Consider the following 19,753-nt stretch of genomic DNA (forward strand, 5'->3'; position numbering starts at 1 on the left):
GCTCCCGGTAGCCGCAGCCGCGGGACCTCGTTCGTTCCCGGGCCGTTTTTGTGTCCATGTCCCGTCCTTTGACGGGCTTTAAAAAGTGCACCCGGTGCGATCGGTTGCTCTCAATTACCGATCCTCACCGGTGGTGCTTGGTGTGTTTGGGTCCTGAGCATCCTACCGACTCCTGTGATAGGTGCTCAACTTTTCAGTCTAGAGCTCTCCGCCGACGCCGTGCCCGGATGGCGGAGCTCTTCTCTGCGGACCCCGCGGCAGGGAAGGCCTCGACGTCGGCCTCGGCTTCGGCCTCGGCCTTGACCTCGGCCTCCGGTCCCCCGGCCTCGCCTCGACCTTCGACTTCCTCCAAGCCTGCTGCCTCGACCAAGCCTGCTTCGGTTAAGTCCCCTCTTCCTTCCTCGACTCCAGGGTCAGCGAAGAAGCCATCCTCGGGCTCATCGACTGCGGGTGGGCCGTCCTCTGCCCCGCCCCGAGTTGCAAAGCCCAGTGCCCCGAGGGAATACTCGAGACCGAGGTCGCTCTCCAGGGAGCACTCCTTGGCCCCAGACCTGCCTGCCATGATGGAGGTTCCGGTCTTCCAGGACTTGCTCCGAGCGCTGATTGCCTCGGAGCTGTCCGGGGCCCTCGCACACCTGCAGCAGGCTTCGGCCTCGACTGCCCCGGCATCGGCGGCCTTGGTCTCGGTGCCTTCGGCTTCGGCCCCCGAGGGTTGGCCGTCCTCGACCCCGACCTTGCCCTCGACCTCGGTTGACCAGCCTGAGAGGAGTGTCAGGCCTCGGGACAAGGTGCGTCGGATTCGGAGGATCTCTACCACCTCTTCCTCGAGGTCCTCCCGGGGCTCTTCGCCCTCGGGTCGGCCTCGGACGAGACGTCGGCCGAGGCAACCTAAGCGCCCTCGCGTTTCCCCTCGGAGACGCGGTCGCTCCTCGCCGACCGGGGGTGAGACGTTGCGTGTCTCGGAGCTCCGCCTCGACAACCCGAGGCTCTTCCGCACCCCGGGGGGAAAGGGTTCGAGAGACTCCTCGCCGAGGCGCAGGGGTAGAACCTCGATTCCTCATACCCCGGGGACTTCCCCCAAGGGCTCCTCGGGGCATAGGCGGTCCCCGACCCCTTCGAGGTCCCTCGCCACAGCCTCCTGGGGATCGGGGTCTGGTAGGGAGCCTCGGTATTCCCGCGAGGCCTCCCCCTCTTTCTTGGTGGCTCGGACCTCTCGTACTCCTTCCCCGCCAGCGAGGCCCTCTTCCTTTATCAAATTTGTACAGGATATGGCGCGGGCCTTGGACCTGGACTTGCTTGCTGGGTCTCAGTACACGAAGGAGTTTTTGGAGGAACAAGACCTGCCCTGCTCCCCAGAGAGAAACTCCTCGTCTGCCTCTCAATAAGGTCCTCCACCAGACCTTCCTGAGAAATTTAGACTCCCCTCTTACAGTCACAGCGGTGCCTTCCAAGATGGAGTCCAAATACCGGACCATACCATGTAAGGGTTTCGAGAAAGCACAACTGTCTCACCAGTCGTTGCTTGTTGAGTCGGCGCTGAAGAAGTCGCAGCCCGCTAAGGTCTCGGCGGCGGTCCCGCCAGGACGGGAGGGACGGACCCTGGACAAGTTTGGTCGCCACCTCTATTCCAACTCCTTGATGGCTACCAGGGTCCTTAATTATGCCTTTACATTCTCCTCTTATCTTCGAGGCATGGTCAAAGACTTGCCCCGTTATCAAGGGGTTCTGCCGGATTCCCACAAGGAGGGTTTTGCCACGTTCATGTCTAACCTATCTCAGCTGCGTCTGTACCTGTTTCACGCTGTCTACGACGCATATGAACTGGCCTCCAGGGTATCCGCCTTTGCCGTGGCGATGCGCCGACTGGCTTGGCTACGTACCCTGGACATGGACTCGAACTTGCAGGAACGTCTGGCCAATCTCCCCTGTGTTGGTTCTGAGTTATTTGATGAGTCCCTGGAGGCGGCGACCAAACGTTTGTCGGAACAGGAGCGCTCTCTTGCCTCCTTGGTCCGTCCTAAACCTCGGGCCCCGCCGCAGAAGCCTTTTCGGCCTCCCCCGCAGCGATACCCCCAGAAGTCAACGCCGGCCTTCTCTAGGCCTCCGCCCCGCCGCCCACCGCAGCAGGGTAGGGGAGGCCAACAAAAACCTCCGGCGCAGGGGACGCCCAAGCCGACGCCGTCTTTTTGACGGGATGTGCGGATGGGGGCGGGCCCCCTCCGCACTCTCGCCGAACCCCCTTCCGATAGGGGGTCGACTCCGAGCCTTTTCTGCGGCCTGGACCGGGATCACATCAGATGCTTGGGTGCTCCGGATTATCTCCGAGGGCTACTCGCTCAATTTCTTGGCCACGCCGCCGGAACATCCGCCGGCTGCTTACCCATCCAGCCGAATCCAACTTCCCCTTCTTCTTGCGGAAGCGAGGGCCTTGTTGAGCCTTCGGGCGGTAGAACATGTACCCCCCGACCAACGGGGGCGGGGGTTTTACTCCCGTTACTTTTTGGTCCCAAAGAAGACAGGGGACTTACGCCCCATTTTGGACCTCCGGAAGCTCAACAAGTTCCTAGTCCGGGAGAAGTTCCGTATGTTGTCGCTTCTGGTGTTGTATCCTCTTTTGGAGGAAGGGGATTGGATGTGCTCCCTAGACTTAAAGGAAGCTTATACTCATGTTCTGGTGCATCCCGCCTTCTGAAAATTCTTACGGTTTCAAGTGGGAGAGTTGCACCTTCAATATCGGGTCCTCCCCTTCGGACTGGCTTCGTCCCCTCGAGTCTTCACGAAGTGTATGGTGGTGGTCACTGCAGCCCTGAGATCTCGGGGGCTACAGGTTTTTCCCTACCTGGACGATTGGCTGATCAAAGCGTCGTCCAGGGAGGGGGTTATCTCAGCGACCCAACAGACTATCATCTTCCTTCAACGTCTGGGGTTCGAAGTGAACTTTCCCAAGTCTCAATTGGACCCGACTCAATCCCTTCAGTTTATTGGAGCCGTGCTGGACACGGTTCGCCTTCGTTCGTTCCTCCCCCCTCCTCGGTTGGAGGCCCTACTTCGATTGAGTCGTCAGCTCTCGCTGATGCCTGTAGTATCGGCTCAGTGCATGATGGTTCTTCTGGGCCACATGGCATCGACGGTCCACGTTACTCCGTTTGCCTGCTTGCATCTGAGGCTTCCACAGTGGACCTTGGCCTCGCAGTGGCGTCAGGATCGCGACCCAGTATCTCGTCCAATAACGGTGACTCCTTCTTTGAGACGCTCGCTCCGTTGCTGGACCAACTCTTCCAGTCTTTCCGGGGGTTTGCTCTTTCTCGTTCCTCCGCATCGCAAGGTCCTGACCACGGACTCCTCGGAGTACGCGTGGGGGGCTCATCTCGACGGTCTGCAGACTCAGGGTCTATGGTCGGCAGAGGACCGTCTTTGTCACATCAATGTGTTGGAGCTTCGGGCCATTTTTCTGGCGGCTCGAGCGTTCTGCCACTTGCTACACGATCAGGTAGTCCTCATGTGGACAGACAACCAGGTGGCAATGTATTATGTAAACAAACAGGGCGGAACGGGCTCTTGGTCTCTGTGCCGGGAAGCCCTGCGCCTTTGGGAATGGGCTGTCTCCCAGAACATATTCCTGCGTGTGGTTTACATTCAGGGAGAGAGGAACTGTCTGGCAGACAAACTCAGTCGTCTTCTCCAGCCGCACGAGTGGTTGCTGAACTCCCGGGTTCTACGCGAGGTCTTCGACCGCTGGGGGACTCCTCAGGTGGATCTGTTTGCCTCCCCGGAGACTCACAAACTGCCCCTTTATTGTTCTCGGATGTACTCCCGGGACCGTCTCGAGGCCGATGCCTTCCTTCTCGATTGGGAGGGGAGGTTCCTTTATGTGTTCCCTCCTTTTCCTCTGATCTTGAGAACGTTGGTACATCTCAAATCGACCAGGGCCACTATGATTCTCATTGCACCGCATTGGCCCAGACAGCACTGGTTCTCCCTGTTCCTTCAACTCAGTGTAAGGGAACCTCTGCTTCTACCTGTTTTTCCCTCTCTGCTGTCTCAGAGTCGGGGTTCGCTGTTGTATCCCAATCTTCAGTCTTTACATCTGACCGCTTGGTTCCTTTCCCCTTGACTTCGGTTTCTGTTTCTCAGTCGATGAGGGAGATTTTGGAAGCCTCGCGCAAGGTCTCGACTAGGCTTTGTTATTCCCAGAAGTGGACCAGATTTTCATCCTGGTGCTCCTCGAACCATCTGGACCCGAGTTCGGTTCCAGTGTCTTCGGTGCTGGAATATTTGTTGCATCTGTCTAAGTCTGGGCTGAAGACGACTTCCATTCGGGTGCATCTCAATGCCATTGCGGCGTTCCATCGGCATATCGAGGGTCATTCGCTTTCTCTTCATTCTCTGGTAACTCGTTTCATGAGGGGTCTCGTGAATGTTCATCCTCCCCTGAAACCTCCTCCTGTAGTTTGGGATCTTAATGTGGTATTAGCTCAACTGATGAAGCCTCCTTTTGAGCCTATCGACAAATCTCTTCTTAAGTTTCTCACTTGGAAGGTGGTCTTTTTGCTTGCGCTTACATCCGCTCGTCGGATTAGTGAGCTGCAGGCTTTGGTTGCGGATCCACCTTTTACTGTGTTTCATCATGACAAGGTGGTTCTTCACACCCATCCTAAATTTTTACCTAAGATTGTGTCTGATTTCCACCTCAATCAGTCCATTGTTCTTCCGGTGTTCTTCCCGAAGCCCCACTCTCATCCTGGTGAGGCGGCGCTTCACACGCTTGACTGTAAGAGGGCGTTGGCCTTTTATCTCCAACGTACCAAGTCTCATCGGAAGGTTCCTCAATTGTTTTTGTCCTATGATCCTAATCGGTTGGGACATCCTGTTTCCAAGCGCACCTTGTCCAACTGGTTGGCTGCTTGTATTTCTTTTTGCTACGCTCAGGCTGGTCTCACGCTCCATGGTCGAGTCACGGGGCATAAGGTCAGGGCTATGGCAGCTTCTGTTGCTTTCCTCCGGTCTACTCCTGTGGAGGACATATGTAAAGCTGCCACTTGGTCTTCGGTTCATACGTTCACCTCCCACTATTGTCTGGACACTCTGTCCAGAAGCGACGGCCGGTTTGGCCAGTCGGTGTTACGTAACATGTTTTCCTAAATTGCCATCCTCCCACCTGCCCTTTTTTGGTTAGCTTGGAGGTCACCCACATGTGAGAATATCATGCCTGCTTGTCCTGGGATAAAGCACAGTTACTTACCGTAAGAGGTGTTATCCAGGGACAGCAGGCATATATTCTCACAACCCGCCCTCCTCCCCGGGGATGGCTTCTTTGCTGGTTATGGAACTGAGGACCACGAGGTGGGGATGTGCCCTCTAGTGGGCAAGAAGGCATGCACATGCGTGGTGCAGTGTAGCAAACTTGAAACTTCAATCAAGTTTGCTTGAAAAGCTGTCCGCGCTGGGGCTCTGTAGATGACGTCACCCACATGTGAGAATATATGCCTGCTGTCCCTGGATAACACCTGTTACGGTAAGTAACTGTGCTTTCCCGTTGTGCTGAGTGACCAGGCAGAAAGTTTTAGGCGGGTTAGGTTGATGGTTTTTATTTCCCTCTGTACTTTCAGCAGGGTATTTTTAGAGAGAAAAAAAAGTTGTAAGCTCTTTCAATTAGAGACTATTTTCTTACTTTTAACTTTGTGTAGCCTGCGTTGTCTGGTAGACCTAAAGAAATATTTAATAGCAGTAGGTCCTCCATAAAGGGGGGGAAAAAAAAAGAGTCCAGGGCCAGACTTCGCTGTGCTTTTCCCTTTTTGTGACTCTGCAGCGCTGCGTACATCTGAGAGCGCTATAGAAATATTTAATAGCAGTAGGTCCTCCAGAAAGGGGGGAAAAAAAAGAGTCCAGGGCCAGACTTGGCTGTGCTTTTCCCTCTTTGTGATTCTGTGCAGCGCTGCGTACATCTGAGAACGCTATAGAAATATTTAATAGCAGTAGGTCCTCCAGAAAGGGGGTAAAAAAAAAAAAAAAAAAAGAGTCCAGGGCCAGACTTGGCTGTGCTTTTCCCTTTGTGACACTGCAGTGCTGCGTACATCTGAGAGCGCTATAGAAATATTTAATAGCAGTAGGTCCTCCAGAAAGGGGGAAAAAAAAGAGTCCAGGGCCAGACTTGGCTGTGCTTTTCCCTCTTTGTGACGCTGCAGCGCTGCGTACATCTGAGAGCGCTATAGAAATATTTAATAGCAGTAGGTCCTCCAGAAAGGGGGAAAAAAAAGAGTCCAGGGCCAGACTTGGCTGTGCTTTTACCTTTTTGTGACTCTGCAGCGCTGCGTACATCTGAAAACGCTATAGAAATATTTAATAGCAGTAGGTCCTCCAGAAAGGGGGAAAAAAAGAATCCAGGGCCAGACTTGGCTGTGCTTTTCCCTCTTTGTGACTCTGTGCAGAGCTGCGTACATCTGAGAACGCTATAGAAATATTTAATAGCAGTAGGTCCTCCAGAAAGGGGGAAAAAAAAAGAGTCCAGGGCCAGACTTGGCTGTGCTTTTACCTTTTTGTGACTCTGCAGCGCTGCGTACATCTGAGAACGCTATAGAAATATTTAATAGCAGTAGGTCCTCCAGAAAGGGGAAAAAAAGAGTCCAGGGTCAGACTTGGCTGTGCTTTTCCCTTTTTGTGACTCTGTGCAGCGCTGCGTACATCTGAGAACGCTATAGAAGTATTTAATAGCAGTAGGTCCTCCAGAAAGGGGAAAAAAAAGAGTTCAGGGTCAGACTTTGCTGTGCCTTTCCCTCTTCTTTCATCACAGAGTGTTTGGGGCAGGTTAAGCCCAGACGAGCAGACAATAAAAATCCTTGTAGCACTCACTGGTTCCTGTTAAAGTGACACATCTGCCATTCCTTTTTTTGTTCATATCTTGCCCTGCCATAGTGTAAGTGTGCACTGAATAACCAATAGGCTCCCATGTTACCACTCAAAAGTCTTATTCATAGGTACTTTTCATTTTACCAACATGAGTAAAAAAAGTGTTCAGAAAACAACACTGCTCAATTATTTCAGAAAAGAGACGCCATAAACCAATGAAGGTGCAGTGTCAACTGCTGATGTGGCAATTTCAGACAAAGACATTGCAGAGGCTGGTCCATCAGGGGAAATCTTTTCAGCACACACTCTGCCAATTGATAAATCTAAGCACCGCTTATCCGGCATAAACAAACAATGGTTTACAGAGTTTGATTGGCTAATGGTCAAAGAAAATGGTATGTGGTGCTCATTGTGCATGAAATATTCAAACACCTCCCAAGGAGGGAGTTACCTTGGGTAAATGTGCCATGCACAAGAATTCAAAAAGAAAGCTTGCTGGACCATGAAAAAAGTAAAACACACATTGAGTCTTCTGATCTTTTAGGAAAGCGTGTACTAGAGCAAACTGGAATTGGTGAAATTGAAAGATCTGTATCTATGTTAAATAACTTACAGAGAGATGCCTTTGTGGGAGTTTTAAGATCCATGTATTGGTTAGCAAAAAATGAGTTACCACATACAACGTTGTTTGAAAAGCTGTTGGAACACTGTAAAGAAATGGGTTGTTGCTTTTTACAACATCTCAATGTTGGTAAAAATGCACATTACACTACAGAAAGAATAATGCAAGAGCTGCTGGATGTCTTAGCATCAGAAATAAAGTCTAACATACTGAAAAATATGCACGCTGAAAATTTTTTTAGTATTCTGTGTGATGAAACCACAGACATATCAGTTGTAAAGCAATTAATTATTTACATTGAATATGTTTGCCAGGTCACTAAACAGGTCAAAATTAGTTTTGTATCAACCCGCAATATGAGTGATGGCAAAGCGGAGACTATAACCAACACACTGAGTGAGACTATGGACATACTAGGCTTGAAAACTGCTAATCTGGTTGGACTAGGGTCAGATGGAGCAGCTGGAAACAGAAAGGTGTGGCATCTGGACTCTTGGTCAACTGCCACTGTGTAAACCATCGATTGGCCCTTGCAAGTGCCCAAGCAGTAGCTGCCATACCTTATTTAACAAAACTGAATGATATCTTAAGGCAGCTGTTCTATTTCTTCCAAAATTCTTCAGTTAGGATGGCTGGTTTAACAGAAATGCAAAATATTCTGAACATTCCCCAGATTAAGTTGAAAATGGCCAGTGACATTAGATGGCTGTCTTATGCCTCTGCAGTACAGTAACTACGACAGTGCATGATGAGTGTCATAGCTGCGCTAGAAAGAGAGGCCACTGAACGAAATGACATCACAGCTGAAGGATTAAGCAGATGTATTAAAATGTACAATTTTGTTTCCGCTCTGATGATGCTTTCAGATGTATTACCTTTGTTGTCCAACTTATCTAAGGCTTGGCAAAGGCAAGATGTCAATCTTACCGAAATTGAGCCAATTTTGCTCGCCACAAAATTGTCCATCATGCAGTTGAAAGACACTCCTGGGAGATATTTTCAAAGCCTTCATCTTTGTCTGGCAGAAGAATGGTCAGATCTCCGCATTGTCTATACACAGAGTGATGTAATGGCATTCAAAATTGCAATATATGATAAATACCTAGAGACAGTTGTCAAGCATCTAGATGCAAGATTCCCTGACATGCCAATTATTTCCAGCTTTTCAAAAGTTTTCAATGCAGAAACTCACGATTCAAGCGAGTCTGCTGAAATTCTTTTTGCTCATTACTCCAAAAATGGTAGCCCTCCAATTTTAAAATATGAAAGTAGCAGGCAAGAATGGACAGTTGCATCAAAAATGATCAGAAGTCAATCGTACAAAGACTTCAATCCAAAACAAATTTTACTAAAAATGGCAACAACATCAGAGCTCAAAGAGTCGTTTCCAAATGTAGCCAAACTAGCTCATATTGGGCTAGTGATCCCAGTGAGCACAGCTGAATGTGAAAGGGGGTTTTCTGCCCTTAAAAGGATCAAGTCATGTTTGAGAAATCGCATGAATCAAAGCACACTAAATAATCTCATGCTGATCTCCTTGGAGGGCCCAGATCCTGAGGACTTTGATTATGGGAAAGCTGCAGACAACTGGGCCTCTAGGAAAAAAAGAAGAATAAATATTTAACTGAAGACACCTTCTGCATATGCAAGTTGGCTTTGAAGGTAAAATTATGTCCTTACCTGATAACTTTCTTTCCTTTAGTCACAGCAGATGAATCCAGAGACTAGTGAGATGTATCAAAGCAGTCCAAACATAGGGAGAGAAATAAAGAAGCGAACGGGAAATCCCTCGCCCCCAAATTCTGCCCTGTAGCACGTGTCCAAGGAGATTCTACATTCCAGAGAGTATGTTACCCACGATCATACAGAGGCTACCCTCCCTAGCCTATGTGAAAAGGAGCCATCCTTGCTTGAGAGCACCATGCTATGGAAAACACAGCTACATCCCACGAATAGAACGAGTGCAAAGCAGCCTCCCATCATATCTGACAGGCCCCAAATATCCTCTTGTGGAATGGAACCATCATGCCTGGCAATGGTCCTTAGCTGATGTCAAAACCCATGAACACCACCGCAGACCAGACCTTTTCCTCGCAAGGGTCTAGGGCATCAAGCCTGGAAACGGGACAAGGGAAGACTCCTCCTCTAACTGAAGGCCTCTGAAGCACAAATCTATACAGCTCCCTCAGGAGGCAAACTGTTGATCAAAGTCAAGAAGAATGCCAGAGGAGAAGCAATACAACAAAACTGTACCTGGGCCCTGAAGTGACAAGTGCCTTTCCCAGAGTCCCCCCAACAACATCAGACCACTGAGATATCTGATCCAACTTTTAGCCTACTCCTCCAAATGAATGACCCAGAAGGAGTGGAAAGAAAAAAACTCTGATCCAGAGAGAAAGAGCTGCAGCTAGCCCACAACTAGCCTACACAAGGTACACTAGGCTGCCAGTGAAATGGTGCCCCAGCCAAGGCCAACCTCAACTAGGGCCTGCTGAATAGTGAGGGCAAAGGAATCACTGCCGGAGGCGGTATCCCTCCTCCAAGAGGAGAAAGACTGACAGTGGTGGCACCCCCCTCTTTCGTGGCGGGAGGGAAGGGCCTTGGCCGACCGCCCTCAGGGCCTGTTGTTGCCCATGCGCGACTACGGCTGAAGCAGCCTCGGCTGTCCTACGCGACAAAGTAGTAACAAACTCCTCCCACCGGCACCTCTCCAACGAGAATGGTGACTTCTTTAGCCCCGCGCCCACAGAACAAGTGAGCTTATGGAACTTAGGTAGCCAGGTTCTTCAAGGGTGGAGGGGGGAAGGGACCTGAGAGCCAGGTGTTGCCCCCCCAAATGGCACTGTACAGCCCCCATCCCGCAGCTCAACTGAGGCCTGAGCCGCAGGAACCTTTCTCTCCTGAGGCCTAAAGCCGCAGGAACCTTTCTCCCCCACTGAGGCCTAAAGCCACAGGAACATTTCTCCTCCATTGAGGCCTAAAGACACAGAAACATTTTTCTTCCACTGAGGCCTAAAGCCACAGGAACATTTCTCCTCCACTAAGGCCTAAGCCACAGGAACATTTCTCCTCTGAGGCCTAAGCCACAGAAATATCTTTCAAAATCCACCGTAGAATCCAGGAGCTGTGAGGAACCCCTGTAGTCCAGAAGGCACCACATCTAGTAGAGTAAGGGACCTGGGAGGGCCCAGGTGTACCTTCAAAGCTGAAACTTGATGGATGTAATCCTACTAGTTTCTGGATTCATCTGCTGTTGACGAGGAATATTTTTTTCTTTTTCTTCATTAGGTTTCCCATATTTTTTTTTTCATTGTTTTCACTTTTCTTCCTGACAGCAATAATACTTGTGGTGCTTGGTTTATGTAATAACAATTGTTATTTAAAATTTTTGTTAGGATTGCAGGATCCTGAATTGGATACTTTTTAAATTTAATAAAAATATTCTAGCACAAGTGTTGAACCTTAAAAAAGGTTGGAAAATAATTAATGATAATAAACTAATAAAAATAGTACACATTTAATTTTCCCCACCAACAAATTTCCCTGTCCCACCCCACCCGGCTACTTTTTCATGCCACCCGGCTGGAAAAAATTTCTGGGGAGAACACTGAATGAGGGACGCAATGGGCCATGGAAGGGAGGAGGGTCGCGTTGGAACAGGAAGGGAGGAAGAGGGATTGCTTTGGCATAGGAAGGGAGAAGCAGGGTTGCATTGGGACACAGAAGAAAGGGAGAGAGCACAAATTTCGGACAAAGAATGGAAGGAAGGAAGAAAGAGAGGGAACATGAATTTGGGAGATAGGATGAAACAATGGAGGGAGCGAGGGAAATAGATACTGAGGTGGGGGAGGGAGAATTTTTGGGCATGGGTATGAGTGAGAGGGAAAGAGACAGTGCACATGGAGAAATGAAGAGGTGAACTGTTGGGCATAGGGAGGGAAAAACAAATATGATGGTGGGACATGTATGATGTACAGATGCAGGCACTCAATTTTTATGCTTAGAACCAATCCTTGCACCTATTCTATAAAGAACACTCAATTCAGAGCACCTATTATAGAACAGGGCTTGGCGTCGATTGTTTCCGGCACCAATGTTTGAGCATCATTTATAGAATCCCCTGCAGTGATCTGGGGGAGGGGGGGTGCAAGACAGAGCAGGAGATTATCTGGTTAACAGTGACATTCAGATAAAGTTAGGACAGCAAATCTCTGAATATCAGTCAACATCGGATTTTTTGTTTGTTTGTTGGAATTTAGAAAAAATGCTATCCACACAGGCTGAATATTGGGGGGAAGGTTTAACTTTGTTTATCACAACCTTAACTAAAACTATTTTCCAGACTGTAATCAAATTATAAAATTCTTACACAATAATGTAGAGATATGCACATGTCTTCAAAAATGAAAACCAAGATCTTGCACAACTTAATATGTTAACCAGCATGAAAAGCCAAGTGTTAGAACAAACAATAAATTCAGTGTCAGAGCTAAGGATAGCTATTTAAAAGGAGGAAGGTTCACAAGAAACATGAGAAAGTACTTTTACGTTGAACAGGTGAGAGATTCATGAAATAAAATACCAGCAGAGGCATCCAAGATTGGTCATGTGATAAAACACAAGCATATTTGAAATAGAAAACATAGGATGGTGGAATAATAAGACTTGGACACTGAAGTCCTTTGAGAGCATAAAGGGGAGACGTGATGAGCAGAAAACAAGGGGCAGATAAACAGATGACAATTTTGCAAACTAGATGAGTTAGAAAAATCAGACTACAACTTCCCCAAGCAACAATCAGGTTAACGCCAACAGGCTGGCGATGGTGGAGTACCATCCAGAAGCACCATAGAGCCTAGATGGCTAGTTTTGATTACTGTATATTACTCGAATATAAACAGAGATTTTTAGGCCAAAAAATGGTCCAAAAATGGGAGGTCTCAGTTTATATTCAGATCTCGCCCCCCTCCCAAACCTCTTACAGGCTTCTGCCGGGCCTACCATGAGACCTGGTGGTCCAGTGGCCGGGACAGGAGGGATCCCTTATCTCCTGTCCCAGCTGACTCTGCCAACATTTTTTTTTTTACTTCCCTCCCACCATGTACCTTTTGGAATCCCTGGTGCTCCAGCGGAGTACCAGGCAGGAGCGAGCTTTCCGTGCTCCTGCTCTGCACTGAGCCACTCCCTGAATAGCCCCCTCGAGTTCTTATGGCCCAGCAGTCTACCAGACATGAGCATGCTTTCCTCGCTCCTGCCTGGCATTGAGCCACTCACTGAATGGCTGCCCCAATTTTGCACAGGACTCGTGAGAACTGGCAGCAGCCATTCACTGAGCGGATCAGCGCTAGAATGGAGCGGGGAAAGCTCGCTCATGCCTGGTACACCACTGGGCCACAAGAACTCAGAAGTGGCCATTCAGGGAGGGGCTCAGTGTGGGCCAGAACACGAAAAGCTTGCCCCTGCCCAGTACACCACTGGACCACCTTTTTTCTCCTATTTACAATTGTGACACTATTATCTTAGCAAATTTACTAAGTTGCCCCATGGAGGAACCTTTCTAAAAATTGGCCACTTCTTTCTGCATCTGCCCCCTCTGCTAATTCTGTCTCTACATGGTATAGATTGGGGATGGCTGAATGGGCCACCCCTTTCATAGCCTCTTTGGCTCGGGCCAGGACTCATTACTTGGAGGAAGAGATCCCTGCGCATATTATCCTGGACTGTTTTGTGTCTGCTGCTTGGAGTTCATGCAGTGCCTCTTTGCAGGAAATAAAGTTCAAGATCTTGCACAGGACATACATTACTAGATGCTCAGGGGTCCGGGATGGTCTTTGTGAGTCAGATGTGTGTTTGCGCTGTAAACATGTTAGCAATACCCTCTTACACATGTTGATTGAATGTGAGAAATTAGATACATATTGGAATGGAATATTTGCAGAGCTATCGGGTGTGATCCTCATAAGATACAATGGTCTTATAAAATCCTAGTGCTTTGTTACAAATGGGATCTGGAGGACCAGGGTTTGACATCAGCTCAGTGTAAATTCATAGCCATTGCACTTTTATTGGCCAAGCATCACATAATTGCGGGGATGAATAGCTTAACACCCACCAGCTGTGCAGGCATGGTCTGGATCCGTGCAAGAGATGGCTACCTGGGAACTCAGGGGGGAACGACAGGACCAGAGGTTGAGGAAGAAGCAATATTGGGCTCTGTGGCATGCATTTCTGGAGGGGGATTCAGGGAGGGTGTGAATACGTTTAGCCCTTGGATCCTGATTCTTTATTCTGAGCCATGACACAGAGGAGGATGGGATGGGGATGGGGGGGGTCTGGGGGGGAGGCATTATTCTCTTCCCCCTTGGGAGGGGAGTTTGGGGTGTCATGGGGTATGGGTTGGACAACAAAACAAACAAAAAAGGGTTTTGTGTTTAGTTTGAAACATGGTGTTTTCTTGGCTGGTATGCCTTGTGGTCTGGCTTTTTCCAGACTTTCTGGGTATTCCTATTGCCGACTGATATGTCTTGTGTCTTTTTGCACTGGTACCACTTGTTATTCTGTTATTGAGTGTAATGTTATTTTCTTGCTGGCACGAAGCTTAGTAAAAAATTATATTAAAAAAAAAGGGACATCCGGAAGACCATGGTGTCATCCCCTTGATCAAGAACCACAAGTGTATCTTGCGCACGCACACCTGCCTGTGACTCTGCATCATACACTCATGCACTTAGGATGATTGCCATTCCGGAGCTCTGGAAGAGATTTGCTCTCAACCAACAAACACCCAACCATCCTTCAGCCCTAAAGAACAAAGGGGAATTAATGCGGCCATGCCCGCCCCCCTTCATGTGCTGCGTGGCACATGGCGCAAGGGCACTCTTTGTGCACCCATCTAGTCCAAACCTGGCATGAGTTAAGGGTAAAGGAGCCTGAGAACTCCATCCCTGCAAGTTTTGAGGCAAAACAAGGTGAATTTGAAGGTTTCTGGAGACTTTAAAAAAAGAAAAAAACCCGGGAGAAATTCAAGATGGCTGCCATAGCAGAATTTTGGTGCCAAATAATAGCTCCAAAACACCTTAACTAAAATTTAAAAATAGTGAAAAGGAATTTTGGATTTGAGGAAAACTAAGTGAAGGGGCAGAAACCTGAAAAAAGGCTTTTAAAGACATCCCCTTCCGATTTTCCTCATAGACTATAACAGCCTTACTCACTGTGAACTGTGCTGGGTATGTGCTGCAGCCTGCCTCAGCTCCTAAGGTAGCTGGATCTAGGAAAAGAAATAACTGCCTCAAACGGACTGCTCCTCCAATGCTGAAGTTTTGGGCTGCCAATCGGACCGGAGTCTAACTTAGCCTCTAACACCCATGGACCTGCACACATAAAAGAAGGGAAGTGAAACATAGCTGGCCCCCTGCAGAGCCATGCTGAGCCCCCAAAGAATGCCTGACAGCCTATACTCAAGCCCCTGCGTCCCAGTAGGGGAGCAATGCCACGAGGGAAATGGACCACCGAGCTCCAGCAAACTTTCGGCAGGCTGATCAACAGGTACCATAGAGGAACTAGCCTGTCAGGAATGAGACAGGGACAAAGTTTTCCCCGTCCCCGTGAGTTGTGTCACTGTCCCTTTCTCATTCCTGTAAGTTCTGCCTAACTGCACAAGCCATGAACATTTATGATTTTAAAGTGTTTGAGGCTTATGCAGACGAGGACAGAGCTTGCAGGAATGGCGCAGGGACAAGAAAAGAACTCTCTGGTTCAGGATAGGAAAATGAGTTCCCACAAGGACAGGGAAAAATTTGTCCACATGTCATTCTCTACTGCAGACCTCAGTCTGCTTCTCCTTCATGCAGGCAGAGCTGTACCCTTGACAACGAGAGCGCTGAGCACCAAAAGCTGACATAAAACCGCAAAAAAGACCGAAAAGAAGAAATATATAGAGCTGATCAGAAAGACTCCTTCTGGCTCATCTGCAAAAGGAAAAACTAAAGGAGGCAGCAGAGCCCTCTGGTGAAGGAGGAGGGATTCAAAAGCTCCTCGATTCCTTCTGCACAGCTCATGAAAATAGGGATATTACCCGTCCATCCAGAATGACACACCTATTGAACTAGGATAAAAAATAAATACCTAAAATCTGGAGGATGAAGAGTGTAGGATCCCAGCATTCTACTGATTACAATTGTGCTTTTTCTGTCTTTAATCTACCGTATATACTCAAATATAGGATGAGATTTGGGGGCCTAAAAATGGGGGTCTCGTCCTACGTTCAGGTCATCACCCAGTGACCACCCGACACTCTCCCAGACTTGCTGCAGGCCTGCTGTTAGGCCGGGACAGGAGGGATCCTTCATCTTCTGTCCCGGCCAATACTAACAATTTTTTATCCCCCTTATACCTTTTCTCTGGTGGTCCAGCAGTATATCCCATGCTGAACCCCTCCTGCCGATTTCGTGGCCAGCAGCCAGCGGCACACCCAGGCCGGCACACAGGAGGGAACTTTCTGAGCTCCTGCCTGATCCTGCACCACTTCCTGAAAGGCTGCCGCCAGTTCTCGCAGGACTCACGGTTCTCACGGCTGCCATTCAGGGAGCGGCACAGAACAACACATTGACAGTGCTAAAGATTAGAATGACATTTTATAACGATAACATTGATTTTAATTAGGAAAATGTCTGAAAAAGAACAAAAAAATGAACAAATTAAAAAACAAGGCAAATATCCATATGAAACCTACTAAAAAACTGACTAAAAGACTTTGGATGCAGCTAAGCAATCCGCCTAATGGATACATTGTATCAGTTAAAAAGAGTACTATATATATAAAAAAAAAATTATATACTATTTGACTTGAATATTAAGCCCCGTCTTATATTTGAGTCAACCATTTTTCCTCTTTTTTGGGGGGGAATGGGGGTCTCGACTTTTATTTGCGTATATATGGTAGTTATCCCCTATATTCTGTTAAAGAACTACTGAAACTATGTAGAATTAATACAGATGAGATCAATGAGATACCCTTTTCTTTTGAACAGCCAGTCAGCCTAGACATTTATATTTTCTGAGCGACTATGCTAACTCTAACTCCGGGGCTATATGTATTGAATTAAAATATTTCTGTTACAAGTGAAAAAGTAGCTAAGAAAATAATTTAGAAAGCACAAGTCCTGAAATTGGAAGAAAGTGAAAGAATTTAAGGAAAAAGAAAACAAAAAAACCAGCAAGCAAGCTGTTTACAATAAAAGACTCTTCAAAGGAATAGATGCATTATAAATAAGTCAGAAGCAGCGCAGAAGAGTTATCATTCCAGTACAGAGGCTAGACTGCCATATTAAGAAGGGCTAGTGATGCCCCTTAAACAATACCAGATTGTAACTTCCTCAGATCATCTCTGAAAAACACACCTACTAAAGGGGGTCTTTTTCTAAGTTGTGGTAAAAAAGTAGCCTTGGGGAAAGGGAAAGGCGATTGGGACACCTTTTGTAGTTTTACAACCACACTCAAAGCGTTTACATGCAAATACTTCAAGCATTTTTCCTCTCTAGTCCTGTTAGGCTCACAATCTTTATAATGTACCTAGGGCAGTGGAGATTAAGTGAATTGCCAAAGGTTACAAGGAGCAGTGCAGGGTTTGAACTCACAACCTCAGGGTACTGAGGCTATAGCTTTAACCACTACACCACACTCTCCTTAGTGCACCTTGGAGCAGGTTTTTCCTACGTGCTAAGGGCATTTATACCATAGTCGTAAAAATTGCCTTTTTCTGTTAACACCCGGCCATATGTTAACAGTTTCCATTACTGCAAGTCATTAAAATAATTACTGCTTGGGCAGTTCCCACCACCTATTTGGTAGGCGCAAGGGCTCACATGTTATTTCTACACTAATTAGCCTAGGCATGCCCACTCTCCGCCCCAAGATATGCCCCCTCAAATTTTAAAATGATTTTTAGTGAGTGGTTAGCAGACACACATTTGGTACTTACTGCAGGATGTCTGAATGCTTCTTATGTAGAGTATTTATACCAAATCTTATATGGAGTCTGTCTACCAAATCTTTGACTCTCACTATTTTTCTATTGTCTGACTCCAGACCTGACTTCTACTAATATTAGGCATTAACAATTTTGTTTTGAATCTATAAGTATTAGTAAATTAAATTATATGTACCACTACTTAGATCCAGACAAAGGTATATATACACACAAGTATAAAATGTCTGATTTTATTTGAAGCTGGATTCAGTACAATTTTAGTCGGTTCTAACCAACTCCATTCAAAATTGCTTCAACTCTGACTCCACAGACCTGCACGGTATGCCATTTTAAGCTGCATTAGTGCCCAATCACAGCTTAGTAAAAGGGGGCCCCATATCTTTATAAGAGAAAAAAGAGTGCCTGGAAAGCAATGCTGACTCGTATTAAGAAACTGATTGCACAGCAGATCTGAACTGCTGATGCCAAGAGTATTATATACTGAATATCTTGAAATATACTCTCTCTCTCTAGTCTAAAATCGTGTCAAACTGAGAAGGGTTGTTTGGAATTGGAGTGTTTGCCAGTTGGGGTGTGTCATCAGGCAATGAGAAGGAAATGGCACAGATACAGGTTCTTTGACAAAATAACCTCCTTTGGTACCAACAACACTGCACACATCTGCAGCAAGAATGTAATACCACCATTATCTGCATTGCTTCTTCAGTGACATGATGAAGAAAGGAAAACACAGGCATGAATTATCACGCATATATTAAGTCAATCCAATCAAAATTTATCACCTACAATATTGAGATCAGGAGACAAGCTTTTTGTCAAATTGCAGTCTTTAAATACTATTCAGCGTCTATATTCTGTACTGTTACACCGACTGCCCTTGGGCTGACTATAGATAGAAAGTGCTCTTTAACAGAAGCTAGCCATTTAAACTGCAAAAACCATTTTAGGGCAGCTTTTTTTCTGGCCTAAATTACACCACATAAACTACAGTATATGGATTGTGCGCATCCCATTCTCCTACAGTTTTGTATAGTGATGGGCATCTACAAGAATTTTCAGGGACACTGAATAAGGGTCTTACACGTTTAGCAGCTGCTACTATACAGATATGTCACTTTGAATATTGGGCCAAAAATATATTGACTCCTGTCCCTTAGCAAACTTTCACAGAGAATTGCGACATTTAGGGTATGTAAGAGATAAGACAATAGATACAGTACAATAGCTGGAAGTTATTTAGCTATCACTTACTTTTTGCTCGCATGGTTTCTATGACTTCATTAAAACTCCCCGGACAAAAAATGACCAACTAAACTCAGCCTCATGATTCATAACGGGCTTACAAAATCGTCTAGAGACACCGGGCCCCGACCTGACCAACTTTTCTGCAGCGCGCGCTGTCCCGAAATGCTCATAAGCATAAGTGACTACACACGAATACCTGCACTCCGTTGCTGAGCTTCCAATATTAAGAATATCAAATTAGCCTGAACATACAGCGGCGTTACCGGAGAGATTTTCCCACATCAGCCTTCTTTTTTCCCCGCAATCGCCATCTCAAGACCAGCAATAATGACAAGCGTGCTGTATTCTTCCGCGTATGCGCATAACATAGGACATCATCAAGTACAGTACAATATTACCAAATTGCCTACTTTTGGGAAAGCTGGCTGAGTGAAGCTTATTAGGGTTGCAGTTTGTTTGTAGATTTTTTTTTGCAGTACGTGCGGTTTTATGTGGGGCGGTATTCAATTATTCAACCAATGATCGCTCCAACCTCCAGTCTGGTATCTGTCCGTTTTTCTGTGCATTCCAAGCCTCATTCTGGTGCTCCAATGGCATCTCTCCTCTCTCTCTCCTCTCTCTTCCTCTCTCTCTCTCTCTCATCTCTCTCTCTCTCTCTCCTCTCCTCTCTCCTCTTTTTCTCCACGCCTCATTCTGGTGCATCAATAGCCTCTCTTTCAGTGTGTTCCAAGCCTCAATTTGGCTTTATTTTTGTTCCTGCGCTCTCGAACTGCTGTGTCAGCCTATTTGAAGTAGAGAATGACAGGGGACAAATTTTGTCCCCGTCCCTACGGAACTCATTTTCCTGTCCCTGCTCCATCCTCATCTGCACAAGCCTCAAACACTTTGAAATCATAAGTGTTGGAAGCTTGTGCGGTTAAAGGCATGGCTTACAAGTTACATGAATGGGCAGGGACAGCCACAGCAAGAAAACTCACTGGGACGGAAAGGAGAAATTGAGTTCCTGCGGGGGACGGGGACAAAATTATCTAATTTGATGTACAGTTTGGAGG

At 47.2% G+C, this 19,753-nt stretch overlaps 1 protein-coding gene across 6 annotated transcripts in view; it reads right to left on the reverse strand.

The window, feature by feature from the left end:
- SPART (spartin) overlaps positions 1-19,244 on the reverse strand; it is a 62,811-nt gene extending 43,567 nt beyond the window's left edge. The window contains exon 1 of one of the 6 annotated variants that reach the window (XM_033949471.1): positions 19,100-19,244. Coding sequence is in view for 2 of the 6 variants with exons in the window: in XM_033949466.1 (XP_033805357.1) it covers positions 18,708-18,720 (13 nt within the window). In the remaining 4 variants the exon portion in view is untranslated. The other 5 variants (XM_033949468.1, XM_033949467.1, XM_033949469.1 and 2 more) reach the window with 5 other exon arrangements.
- Between the last annotated feature and the right edge of the window lie 509 nt (positions 19,245-19,753).

This window comes from Geotrypetes seraphini, chromosome 6 (genome assembly GCF_902459505.1).
Source record: "Geotrypetes seraphini chromosome 6, aGeoSer1.1, whole genome shotgun sequence".
Lineage (NCBI taxonomy): Eukaryota > Metazoa > Chordata > Amphibia > Gymnophiona > Dermophiidae > Geotrypetes > Geotrypetes seraphini.